Source organism: Cricetulus griseus, chromosome 5 (assembly GCF_003668045.3).
Source record: "Cricetulus griseus strain 17A/GY chromosome 5, alternate assembly CriGri-PICRH-1.0, whole genome shotgun sequence".
NCBI classification, from domain to species: domain Eukaryota; kingdom Metazoa; phylum Chordata; class Mammalia; order Rodentia; family Cricetidae; genus Cricetulus; species Cricetulus griseus.
Window position 1 is genome coordinate 163298736 of NC_048598.1, and position 14074 is coordinate 163312809.

At 35.8% G+C, this 14074-nt stretch overlaps 1 protein-coding gene across 6 annotated transcripts in view; it reads right to left on the bottom strand.

The window, feature by feature from the left end:
- Dgkb (diacylglycerol kinase beta) overlaps window positions 1-14074 on the bottom strand; it is a 649271-nt gene that overhangs the window by 157218 nt on the left and 477979 nt on the right. For all 6 annotated transcript variants that reach the window (XM_035445438.1, XM_035445436.1, XM_035445435.1 and 3 more), the window contains 2 exons: window positions 12589-12679; window positions 6550-6745 (listed from right to left, as the gene is read on the bottom strand). In XM_035445438.1, coding sequence (XP_035301329.1) covers window positions 6550-6745; window positions 12589-12679 — 287 coding nt within the window. The remainder of the gene's footprint in view (window positions 1-6549; window positions 6746-12588; window positions 12680-14074) is intronic.

Below are 14074 nucleotides of genomic sequence, written 5' to 3' on the forward strand. Positions count from 1 at the left end.
TTTGGGTTGCGTTTGTGTGTATGTATGTGTGTGTGAATGTGTTTGTGTTTGGATGTATATGAGTGTGTCTGTGTGTGCTCATGTGTGTTTGTGTGTGTGTGTGTGTGTATGAGTGTGTGTGTGTGTGAATGTATATTTGTGGTGGGAGCCAAATCTCAGGGCTGGGCATGAGATCCTAGGCCATGCTTGGCAGGCCACATAGTTAACCTTTACATAGCAGCCCATTAGAACCTCAACTCAAGAAAAGAAACAACCTGACCCAGTCTTCTACCCACAGGCTCAGTCACCTAAGCAACCCTTCCTGGACCTCTTACTCATAAACTCTTTACCCTGCAAAACATCCTCTTTGTGACTTCCTAATATCCTGCCTATACCAACACCTGGTGCACAAACAACCCATTCTGCCCTTCCCCATATCCTGACTATATAAGCTAGCCTGAGAAAAGTAAAGTTTGCCACTTGATCAGAATCCTGTCCTGTGGTTGTTCTTTCTGCATCTCTTGTCCCCATCCCCTATCCCTGACTCTCTTGCCCCAGGTTGATGTCCCGCAGGTCAGGACATATTTGTGTTTTTGTATGAGTGTGTGTGTGTGTGTGTGTGTGTGTGTGTGTGTGTGTGTGTGTGTGTGTGTTTTGTGTGTCTGTGTGTTTATGTGTCTGTATTTGTCTGTGACTCTGAATTTTAAACTACTGGGTGAATAGCAAATAATTTTCTATCAGTGCATGCCAATTCAGAGTTGGAAAATTCTGACCAAATAAAATAGCTTTAGTAAATGTGAGTGAACACACTGAAAAAATTTTGGATGACATAATGTGTTTAATAATTAGTTTTAAGAGAAATTTTCCTGTGACAAGTACCTGGCTAGAAATAGCTGTGTGTAGAGTAGACAGTCACGTCCATAATGAGGGTTCAACCAGAAGTCTCCCTGCTCCTGGCAATTCCTCCCTTAACTTTTGGCTCTAGGCTTGAGTGTAATATCTTTTGCTCAGTAGTTTTCTACATTTGATATCAGTCAATGACTTGCAATATCAAAAAAGTTCAACATGAGAAAAATTATAACATGTATAAGTACAAAAATTTCAGATTTTAGAGATTCAAATTTTGGAGTTTCAAATTGCTAGCAATTCCAAGATGGTCAGTCTATAAGAATATTAGCCTTATTTTATTAAACCATAGCAATATCAGAGCTTTTTCGCTTTCCAATTTTTAATATTTTATTTTGGTAGTGTGAAATTGAAGTAACATAAACTTCCCATGTTGCTCCATAGCCATCTGTAGTAACTACCCTTACCTTACTGGAAAGTTGCATGACTGGCTCTGCCAGTCAAATAAACCTATTAAAACTAAAATAATTAGTCCTTGTAAGGTCCCCACACTTTGGTTAAAAAATGATTTTCAAAGGTGCTATTTAAATTTTAATTTTTCAGTTGTATACTGTCTGGATGTCATCACAGGTATATAGGGGAGTATTTGCTGTAATCTAACTCTATCTCACTGTTCTAGGCAAAGATGGCCACCAAACATGACTTTTTCACCTCTGTCCATACAAACGTATGGAATGCAGCTTGCTGCATGGTTCAGGTTTTCCCTTATAGTTCAGTTTGTCCAAACACACGGTGCATACAGAATTTCAGTCTTATGCCTGGATCCTTACAAGAAGTTTAATGGTGAACATGTTTAAATCAAATCTACCCCTATGATCACATACTTGGGATATGAATGAGAATAAGCTTATTATTTGTTGCAAGTATTCATTTAACACAATTTCTTTATGAGCACAAGTGCTATTACCAACCTATCTTCTCTTCCCTTTAAATACTGGTGTGTGGCTTGTTTTTACTTCGATTGCTTTGTGCCATTTAGATCTGTGACAAACAAAAGTATCTAAATATTTGGTCTTTTAATGCAGGTGGTTCATATGAACTAGGGTGACAATGTGTAGTACATTTACATTTCTTCCAATAAATATTCAAAGATATATTATTTTTAAATGATCATTGCAGAATAAACTTTTCAAAGCTTGGGATATATTTATATGTGCATATATAAATAAGTGTGTGGGAGGAATCCTATGTTTCTCCCTGAAAATCTAACTCTTCAATCTACCTGCTTATCTATTTCCCTAATTGAGGAAACAAGAAACAAAAAGAAAGGAGAATAGGAAGACCATACAAAGTCCATTTATAATTTAAGAATAGCTAACATGGGAAACAATTTTTAATGGAAATAATTGATTTTATTAAAGTTTTCTTTTAATTTGTTCGAAAATACTGCAGTGGATTTGAACTAAGTCTTTAAGAACTGCTGAAGAATCACAGCTATAACTCACTAGAATACAGGATGAAAAATAATGTTTTAGCTGAAGGCCTTTATGTCTTTTAAAATGCAAATACCTCTCCTTTTGTCTGCAATCAGTCATTTATACATTAATGTGAGTGAATTTATTAGACATCTCTCCCAGGTTAATTTAGAAGAGGGGATGGTACAGATGAACTCAGCAGCTGCAGAGACATGGGAAGATTAAGTATTAAGGGCAGGACATGGAAGATAACGTGCCCTGCTTTATAGTTCTGCTTAAAGGCAGCGCCGTCTGTATTTAATACACTCATTTGTATCTATAAACACACATAAAGAGAATGTGTGCTTAATGAGGAGAATATGTGTGCATGCTTCAGAACTGTATCCAAATAGTTCACTGTGTCTCAATGGAATGATAATATAATTAAGCAAATTACTTATAATTCTGTTCAACTCTGAATTAAGTCAGCAATAGAATTTCCTACCAAAACACTGACTGAAAATATTTTGATCTCATGGGTGCTCTCAAAGACTGCAAGTAAGGCAACTGCCTGGCATCTCCTGTCCTGGACAGCCAGAAGGAAGAACTCAGGACCTCATGAACCAAACCCAGTCTTGCACTCTTGTTTTATGGCAGTTCTTTAAATGTGTTTTAAATATGTGTAATCTTTTTCTCAATTCTTGTTATGAAGAAGTATTTTCTCTATATTATATGAACTTTGTGATACACTTCTTTATGCCTCCCGGCATCCCAAAACTCTTTCTGAAGTTAAAATCAAAAACAAGCTTCACTTCTAAAATCAGTAAAACCCAACTGACACTTCTAGTCCATTTTACAGAAGGGAACATGATAGGCTGCAGCGCACAGTATTATTATTATTATTATTATTATTATTATTATCATTATTATTATTATTATTATTATTATTATTATTATTATTGGCAGTGAGAGAAAAGACTCATAAATCTATATGATTAAAAGACAAGTAGATATTTAGTAACCCTAGCAGGGCATATTATAATGAAGTATTTCCCAGTTATCAGTTTTCCACTGCTTCACTTAGGTATTTTTTTTAAAGATTTTATTTATTTATTATGTATACAGTCCTTTGCCTGCATGCCAGCTGAGGGCACCAGATCTCATTCAAGGTGGTTACGAGCCACCATGTGGTTGCTGGGAATTGAACTCAGGACCTTTGGAAGAACAGTCAGTGCTCTTAACCGCTGAGCCATCTCTCCAGCCCCCACTTAGGTATTTTAGAAGTATAGAAATTGTTGATCTGGGTACAAAATATCACCATATCAAAAGAAAACACTGACAGTTGTCCATATGTCACTGTATCTCTTAAACTTCAGTACAGAGTTTCTTTTTGCAGTAAATGGTGAAGAACACAGAGAACCGATGGGTCAAAGTGGAGAGAAAAAGTGATAGCAGAGATCTCAGCCCTAAATGGAACATCTATATCTCCTCCATTTCTTTCCAGGTCTCAGTAATAATTGCAGGTGAGGGAACAAAAGAGGTAAGAGCCAAAGATGGTGGATGACTACAATGTTTTTCAGACACAAATGCACTCACAGTGGCTGCAACAGTGTGCTCAAGCCATATAAATTACCTATATGGAAGGGGAAGGTAGGCATGAAGTCCCACCTGTACCTGAGGAATTATTATTGATAATTGATAGTTACCAGGAAAGAGAGACAGCTTTCTACAAGAGGCTGACCCCTGATAGGTCTAACACACTCCAGTGGATGACCTCACACATCCAAGAATATAAGTAACACTCCCAGGACTTTTTAACAGGCTTTAAAGAATAATGAGGGCACAAAGTTGGGATCAGAGGTGGATCTGGGAGGAGATGTGGGAGAGGTTGAAAACACAATGATAAATTCTGAAGGTGTTCATTAAAACAAAGTTTAAAAGCACCAAAAAAAAAAAGACATGGGTAGCAGCGACGTTGACACACTTAATATCACAACTCTTTCTGTATCAAGATGTTAAAAGAAAATAAAGTAAATAGAAATATGACTATTCAGGAAAGAGGCACAAATAGCAATTCTTATTAGTATGTTTGGTTTTTTTTACATTAAGTATAAAACTTAGAAACAACCGAATAAATATTAAATCCAAATGTAGGAGGATTTTGAGGCATGTTTAGCTACAGAGATGCAAAATACAACAAAATGGCAATTTTTACTTTCTAAAGTCAACATAAAGGAAAGATTATAGCAATTGGGTTTTAATAATTCACTCCAAAAGTTTGTCTGGAAATGCAGCTAGGTGAAGCCTGTAAGCACAGTGAGGTAACAAAAGGAGCAGACAGCCGAACATGATCGATCTTATGAATACTTCTCTTACCACTCATACGAAAATGGTCAGGAATCGCAGTATGAAAATGTATTTCTGAGCCACGAGCTCATGTGTGCCCACTTTTTCCTCATGTGTGAGAAGCAGGCCCTGAGAGTTCCACAATGGGAAGGGAGAAATAGGATTAAGAGAAGCAGCTTTACCGTGGGTCTGTTAGAACAGTTGTGGCTGGCATCTTTGTCGCTTTATTTCAAGCATACAATCTTAAAGTAGTGGTGGGAATTTATGAAACCAAGAAAACAGTAGATGTCTACTAGTTCTATGAAGAGTGATAGAGGCGTGCCTTTTCACATGTCTGCATGGGGAGAGCACAGGCAAGAACCTTAGAAACGTGCAGGGCTCAGTGGTGAGAAAGTACTGTCAGCCAAGTCACTGAAAATCAGCTGGTGTAATGTTAGGAATAGAGACGCAGCAAGAACAGGCCATTTACTAGAGTATAATAACAGACTAGAAAAGAAACATGAAAAAATTCCTACATATACAAAATACAGGCATAGCAAAAGTATTTGTAGCTTCAAAAACAATGGATGCATTGTACTATATAATAACATATAATTTGGATAATTAGAGGGTTTTTGTTTTTAGGTTGATCTTACCAAGGTCCTAAGATAATTCGAATAATTCAATTTTTTATCAATATTCATAAAATCTAGTAATATTTAGATTGGTGTTCAGTATAAATGCAATATTTATGCCAACATTTGTACAAAGTAACAATTATACATATTTTCTAATAGAAAAAGCTTCAAATTTTTCCATATATATTCTTCAAAATTCCATTTTATGTTAATTCTTAAACTGAAACTTATTATAGAATGTTTTAATTGGTTTGTTGCTTAAACTTCCTGTCACCAATTATGGTAAGTTTGTCTGATGGAGGATATATAACATCTTTCCTTCAATTTTTGCCACATTGTGATACTAAGTTTCATTTTTCAGAAGTCATTGTCCAAAGCTTAAGTAAGTGCCAGCTACAGAAGAAACTATCAAATCTATCAATCATTTCAAATGTTATTGATCTATTTATATTGAGGCTTTAATGCTACAAACTCTTCATATTTTGCTTTTGTTACACAGTAGAATTTGTATTCATGTATTATTTATTTGACAGGGTCTGATTCTATAGACCTATATAGAACCACTATTCAACCAAAGGTGGGTTCAAATTCACAGTTATCCTCCTGCCTTAGCTACCAGAGTTCCAGAATTTTAGGGTGGGTAGAGTACTCATGCCTGTATTAACTAGCTGTCTTTATGACTAGTGCTATTAATAATATTAGTTATGTTTTAAGTTAAAATAGTATAGGCTCTTATATATAAACTATGGGAACTAGCTTCACTTTGTGTCTGTGATTATAACATCTATCAAGAATTAGTTGTCATGTCACAAAGGAAACTATGTTATAATGGGGTTGAAGAGCATATTCATATAACCATGTAGTCCTTGCTCCCTGTTTCTCAGGTGTTTTAATGGTTGATGTGAACTTTCTGAAAAACAACAGCAGATAAAATATATTGTGTGATATCAAAGCGTTCTCATATATATGTTATTTGGAATGGTAACTTAATATAGGATGATTTGAATATCGTATCTTGACTGAAGAGGCAAGAGTAAAGCCTTTTACAAAATATTTGGGTCCTTGGCACAACCACTTAAACAATGACCAGGATGAGGCCATTCCAAAAGAGCTCAGTGTGCGGTGTTCTCTATTTTACTTTTACATTTTCTTTTTTTATGGAAAAAAAAAAAACTCTCACCAAAGAAAGACTAGGAAAGAGGTAAAACATAAATAATATATATGATTTTAGATCCAGAAAGATTTTCTTTAAGGTAGCCTTTGGAACAGAGTAATAAGCAATTTACCATATAATCTCAGAACCTTACCTTGACTTGCAAACTTCAGCTCTTTGGCATCTGTGAGTGTGGGTCGTTTGTCAGAACCTTTTTTCTCTATCCGTCGATGGCTTCTTTTTTTTTTAGATTCTCCCCAAAGATTAGATCCTCCATGCATGCTTGGAATATTCAAAATTGCAATTCCTTCCAGAGAGATATTTATTAAATCTATCTGTACTCCATCGCACTGGAGAGAGGAAAAGAAGAGAGAGAGAGAGAGAGAGGGAGAGAGAGAGAGAGAGAGAGAGAGAGAGAGAGAGAGAGAGAGAGTATTTAATCATTTTTGATTGCTTATTTACTTGCTTGTCTTTTAATAAAGCTATTTAAATTCATCTCAATACAAAGGAGAAAACGCCAGAACATTCACCAGCTACCACTCATAATTATTACAAATGGTCAAACCACATCAGCAATGTGTCCTACTTTATAGAAATCCTTTGAGAGAGAAATATACTCATGTTTTCTTTAACTTCAATTGCAATTTGAGGTCCAAGGAGGTCAAGCTTATGAATGCAAAAATTATTATCTTGCTTCTTTTGAATTATGAATTTGAACTCTTGATCCCCCTGCCTCTATGCCTGGCTTGGTTTCCCTTCCTTTTATTTTCCTTCCTTCCTTCCTTCCTTCCTTCCTTCCTTCCTTCCTTCCTTCCATTCTTTCTTTCTGTCACAGAGTGAAATGGCTTGATAGACATTCATGAAGGAAAAGTGATGTTAGTACCAAAAAGTGGTCACAGAGACCCCCACATTACACATTACACACCCATATGTAAATATTATTTGTGTGAGTGCATGTGCCCATAGAGTCCAGCCTGTGTGGCAGAGTTCCAGTTGCTTGTGACCTGAGTAACATGGGTGCTGGAAGTCTAACTACAGGTCTCTGGAACAGCAGTAAGAGGTCTTAACCACTGAGCCTTGTCTGCAACCCCCTCTTCTGAAGTCTTTAAGGTATAACTTTTTTTTTTTTTTTTGGTTTAGTTTTTCCAAAATGACCATCTTTTTAACTATCTCAAAAATTATTATTCCATTTTCTATTATAAGCCGAGAAGAGGAGACACAATTTGAAAATCTTTCAATGCACCCTGCTAGGACAAGTCTATAACTTGTCTCTAACAATATCTCAGCAAAGGGCTGCTACAGCCACCATGTCCTACTATAATTAAGTCGTCATAAACTTAAACACTAACTTTGATTCCCATGGAATTGGTGATGCCACAGAAACAGCAAAAAAGCAAATGGAATCCTGCCTCTTACCCCATTTGCTTCATCTTTCTGAAGCTAGGGCTGCATCATGCTCACCAAAGGAACAATGAAATGACATAAAGTGACACATCTTGAACCCAGGCTGCAGAGGAAGAAACAATGCTGGAGAAAGCATTAAATTTGCATTCAGTTTGTTTCACTAAAGTGGGCCCAGCTCTGGATGATATGATTCAACTTTTTCCAGAAACAAGTGATTTTCCTTCCTTTTGACATAGTAAATTAATATCATTTCTTTTTACTAAAGAATTCTGCTCCGGTGTATACTCACTCACCACTATATATTCTAGATAAACAGATATTAATTTCATAATTAAAAGTAATCTTGTGTAAATACCCTGCAGGCCTCAATGAATCAAACACATACTGTGTGTCAGGCCTCCCACTGTCTTCAAGTGGAGCGCACTGGCTGGATAATTAGATAGTACATATTTTTTAACCTTATTTGCATGCATATTATATCTTTTGCACACTGACAAGCAGCAGTAACAACAAAAGTCAGATTACCACGGGGAATTCCCACAAAGAAGTCTTCATTCCTTATAATTTGCAGCCTAAATTAAAATAATTTGATCTTTGACAAGGATGAAATGTCAAGCAGAAGGGGGTCCTCTACAAGCCACGGCCTGTGGCTTCTGAAAACTGCCTAATTTATGTCAGTCACTTCTTAATACATATTTAAGTATTACACGAAAAAGATGATAAATATGCAATCTGACACCTTTGGTATTTCCCTGCTGTTAATTTATAAAGGTCTGGCTTCCCCCAAACTGACTAAAATCATTTAAATAACAGAAGAATTGTGAAATAAGCTGGAGCTGGGGCCTGGCTTCCATTTCCACTCGATATTGAACACAGCAGGTAGTACACTAAGACAATTATGTGACTAGGCCTTAGGACCCTGCTGTGACAAGTTACTTTCCGAATTAGTGAAGGAAGATTCCTTTGTTCATCTGCAGAAACGGGAGAGCATGCTGCAAGGTCTTTCTTCCGCCTAATTGAACAAATGGAGTTAGGTGAGACAATGGAGCTGCACGAGCCTGTACTACCATGCTGGTTTCCCTCTTCGCAGTCAACGCCTTGTGTGGTTTGAAGGAAACCAGTTAGTTATTCTCTGACAATTCGGGATGGCGGGGCGGAGGGGGAGAGAAAACCAACAACCAGCACGTCTCAAGGAGTTCTAAAGAAGAAGGAGTGATGGAGAGCATGGCTGCTTTTCCGAATGCAGGACAATGTATTTAAATAATTTGGTGTCTATGAGTGGTTTAGTTTCACTAGCTCTCGATCCCAGACCACTTTCCTCTGTTTGCTTTGACATTATGTTCATTAGTCTGGAAAGCTCCATGCTGGTGCTGATGGGCCAGGAATTGCAGCTCACCAGTTGAGTTTATGAAAATAAAGCTGAGGTGAATGTTATGAATGTAAGCAAGGATTAAGTCCATGTCGGGTAATGTTCTCATAAGCTTTGAAGATTTATGATTTTGTGTAAAGTAGGTACAGAGAAAATAAAGTAAAAGCTTAAAAGCCAAGTGCCTCAGTCGTGACTGTGGATTGAGCACATATAGAGTGTCACTGTGAAGTCACTGCAGAGATCTTATTTCGAACACAAAGTAACTAAAAGAACAATTACATTTTTTCTGCCAGTTAACCTTCGATCAGAGAACTGAGAGTACAGATTTTAAATTTTTTGAGATATAATCAATGATTTCATTTTTTCTATAATGAGTCAGCTTTTATGCCTGTGACAGTTAAAGTTATTAATAATTTTACTCAATGAAGCATAAAACATTGACAGGCAATCTCAGTGCTAGGACAGGATGGCCAAGACTACTATGGGCAACAGCCTAATGCTTTTAAAAATTCTGTTTCCCAAGTTAATAAATAAGTCCTATGGTTGATTTTATAACCATGAAGCTCTTGCATTTGTTAATTCTTGATATTATTGGATTATTTTTGAAAAATCTCAGTATTTAGGGATAAAGCCAAATTCTTAGATATAACATGTGCTACCTTCCTAGTCTCACTAACACCCAAAAGACTGAATGTTTTATGAAATGGGCATGCTAATTGCTAATTCTCTCATTGACTTTGGCACATGGAGAAAAGCAGAAAACCTGTGTGCCTGATTGTTCTAATCTCAGACACCAAACTGAGGTTGTTAGATACTCTTTACACCTCCTCCACAACACAGTAATGCACACTTTGTTTTTGACATCTCTTCTTATAATTTTGAAAAAAGTTTTCCTTTTATTTGTATTTTTGCCTCCTGCAATAAAGTTAGGAGATAACTAAGATTCTTAAAATTAAAAACACCAACTTTTAAATCACTGTCACACTCTCTGCATATAGTGTTTATCCGGTTCCTTATATTTAATTGTTCTGGCAATAATGTAATTGTTTTTCTTGTAAGTTATTAAAAATATTTAACTATACAATGAATATTTTATAGTACATCTTTGATTCATATTGTGTGTAAAAAGATTGAACCAGATAATGCAGGTGCATTGCTTAGTACCAGACATAAGGTAGATTTTAATAATACATGCATCTTAGCAGTGATTATGGAACACTTATTTCGTCCCAAACATTTACTCTTTTCAGAAGGAGCTCCCTGCAGGAAAGAGCACTGTGACATAAACATACCCACAGAAAATGGCCTGTTTTTGAAGGAGCTGCCATTGCTTGAGGTTCTATTGTTACTACCATGGTTTTTTCCTCATTAGACATTTTTCAAAGTATTCTTGGTATGATTTTAGGCCACATAGGAAGCAACAGCAAGCAGAATCAAATTTCCGAACTGCTGATTTCTTATATTTAATTATGAAGTAACCTTGAGGGTAGAAAGTCATATTTTGCTAATATGATAGACTGGATTCATTAAAATGTGAGCAGAAAGGCATACTTGGCATTGCTATCCACACACAAATACATGCACACAATATAAAATGATATAATGGAAAGAACACACAGCACAGTACTGACCCCAATTTCTAGATGCTATAGTAATGCTTTCTTGAGTAAGCAAGAAATGCAGAACCAGAAAACCATACTAAGAAAACCTGGAAAATCAAAACCCAGAGCTAAGTAACTTAGTTCTGGTCCAAATTTGTTGAGGTGTCTCCCGAACAGTCACTGTTCTAATAAGCTGAAGAGCATCATTATGAAATGATAACACTCATTTTAGCTGTATTTACAACCTAAAAAAAATTAATGTTCTGTACAACTATTTTCACTAAAATTCTCATCATTATTTGATGAAATCTTCTTGAAAATTCTGTCCTTTGTGACACATATAGTCTTGCGCTATGGACTGATAACCTTTGGTCTGCAATGGAGAGGCACCAAGGAGCAGACACAGGGAGGCTTAGGGTCTACAGTTATATTACAGAAAACATGAGTTTGGTTTCTGACACAGGTTTTCTTTGAACATACTTTTCTTTTTGAGAACAAAGCTGTTTAGAATCTAAAATGTAAGGCAGTTTTATGAAATTGTGAATTTGAAATTAAAGTGATAGTATAATTTCAGAATAAATTTATGTGTACATATGTAATGACTACATAGCTAATGATATATTAGGAGCTGAAGAGATGGAACAGTGGGCAACGTGCTTGCTTCATAAGCATGAGGATTTGAGATTGGGTTCCTTTCATCCATGGTATAAGCCGTGTCCTCTTATGATTCAGGGCTGCAGAGGCAGAGACAGGCAGAGCCCTAAAGCTGGCTGTCTGGTAAGTCTGAATCTTTCTCAATAAAATAAGATGGGCAGTGATAAAGGGTGACTTCCTACACCATCCTCTAGCTTCCCTATACATGAGCAAATACACAGGAGCATGCACATGAACAAACCATACACACAAAACACAAAGTAATCTTTTTAAATTGTTGTTGTATTGTTTTGTTTTGCTCTGTTCTGTTTTATTTGTTTGTTTGCTTTGTGACAGAGTTTCTCTGTGAAACAGTACTGGCTGTCCTAGAACTCACTCTGTAGACCAGGCTGGTCTCGAACTCACAGAGATCCACCTGCCTCTGCCTCCCAGTGCTGGGATTAAATGTGTGTGCCACCACCATCTGGCACATAAAGTAGTTTACTATTCAAACAAAATAAATTTTTAGTTTACTATTCAAACAAATTTTTCTTTAGTTTTTAAAAATCCCTCAATATATCATTTCCATTTAGAGTATATCCTAAAACTTTTTGAGTGCTATAAAGTCTAGATATTTTTCATGAACCTATTTGTTACAGATCTTTCTGAACTGTCTTTATTATCTTTGCTCTCTTTCTTGGGGCTTTCACACCCTGTATCTGTAATGGGAAATAGCAACCATCTGAACTGAAAAACCTAGCTAATGATTAGAATGGAATAGGAAAGGATATCTGTGAAAGTAAGGAGACTTTTATTGCACTATGTCTTAAAGTTATGAGATAATAATTCCTGAACATGTTGTAGTTTTTTCAATTTTTTTCATTTTCATCAACTATATTTTTAATTTGACATCTTTTTCTTCATGCTATGCACAATACACTCTGCTTTCCAAAGCTGCACTCCCTATCTTTTTATATGATTTTAAACAACCCGTATCCATACTTAAGTTTAATTTCAGATATTGCTACACTCATTATGAGTGACAAAAGTCATATTTTAGAGTCTCGAGTAAACCTATATGTATTACTAAAAGTATATTTCTTGATAGGGGCCATATCACAACACCAAGAAAGCAAAGACAAGACACTTTATACTATTACAAAAGTAAATCCATTTTTTTTCTTACTTCTATTTCTACAGATTCATGTAGCTTCTTGCAGGTGGCTGAGAAGGTTTCAGATGTGCCAAACTCAAAATACCAAAATTTGTTCTTCATTCTGCAAAAAGGAAAGAAATAGCTTAGACAGTCATCATATATGAAGGCATTGAAAAAATTATCTGACTTGCTTGTCCTCTATCTTTGTTAGGGTTTCCATTGTTGTAATAAAACACCAGGACTACAAGAAATTTGAGGAAGAAAAGACATGTGATATCAAAAATATTACATACACTTCCTTATTACACTCCATCACTGAAGGAAGTCAGGACAGGAACTCAATATGGGAAAAAGGAACTGAAATCGAAGATGGCTTCTTGTCTTGCTCTCTATGGCTTGATCAGCCTGCTTTCCTTTATACTCCAGGACCACTTTTCTCAGAGTTGGCACCACCCACAGTGGTCTTGGTCCTCTCACATTCATCACTGTCTAAGAAAATTGCTGAAGACATACTTATAGGAATATGTTATAGAGAATCTCAACTTAGAGTTCCTCTTCTCAAATAACTCTAGCTTGTATCAAGTTGACATAAAACTAATCAATATTTGACTCTTGTAAAATAACAGGCAAGATTTGAGGACATGTGATATCAAAAATGCAGCAGATGATCACGCAATTTCAAAGCTCACGTGTTAGTTTCAAATAGCATGACAGCCCTTGTAGAGATTACAGGGATGTGCTGATTTTACAGAGCCATGCTTATTTTTGACTTTTGTATATGTTGATAGATAAGACTTTTAAAATAGTCTTAATACTTAAAGTTCTTGCATCTCTCTCTCTCTCTCTCTCTCTCTCTCTCTCTCTCTCTCTCTCTCTCTTTGGGGGGGTTTCGAGACAGGGTTTCTCCGTGGCTTTGGATGCTGTCCTGGAGACCAGGCTGGTCTCGAACTCACAGAGATCCGCCTGCCTTTGCCTCCTGAGTGCTGGGATTAAAGGCGTTCGCCACCACAGCCCGGCCTTTTTTTTTTTTTTTTTTTTTTTTTTTTTTTTTTTTTTTTTTTTTTTTTTTTTTTTTGGTAAGTTCTTGCATCTTAAGCAACTTGATTTTGAACTATCAAATCTATAGCCCTAAGTAGAAAAAAACAACAATGCTCTGAAATTTTCATGGGAGAAAAGAGACAAATATAAAATAACTTAATGTGTTCTTTACATATGGAAAGGATTGAAAGCATATTAAAAACCTACTTGATAACATAAATCTAAAATTTATGAGAAGAACCATTAATTGTTTTTAACAAATAATGTATTTTCTCATATGAACAATAGTAGGAAATCATGATATAGTCTGAATATATTAAGCAAGAAAGAATACTCAGAAACTAAAAGGAAGATATTAAAATACTTAATACCAAATCTGAAAGTAATATTATATTTTCTCTGTTGTCATTCTATGGTTATATGTTTATCTCTTTGCATCAAGTAATTAAATTTATGGTCACCTACTATAACTTTACAG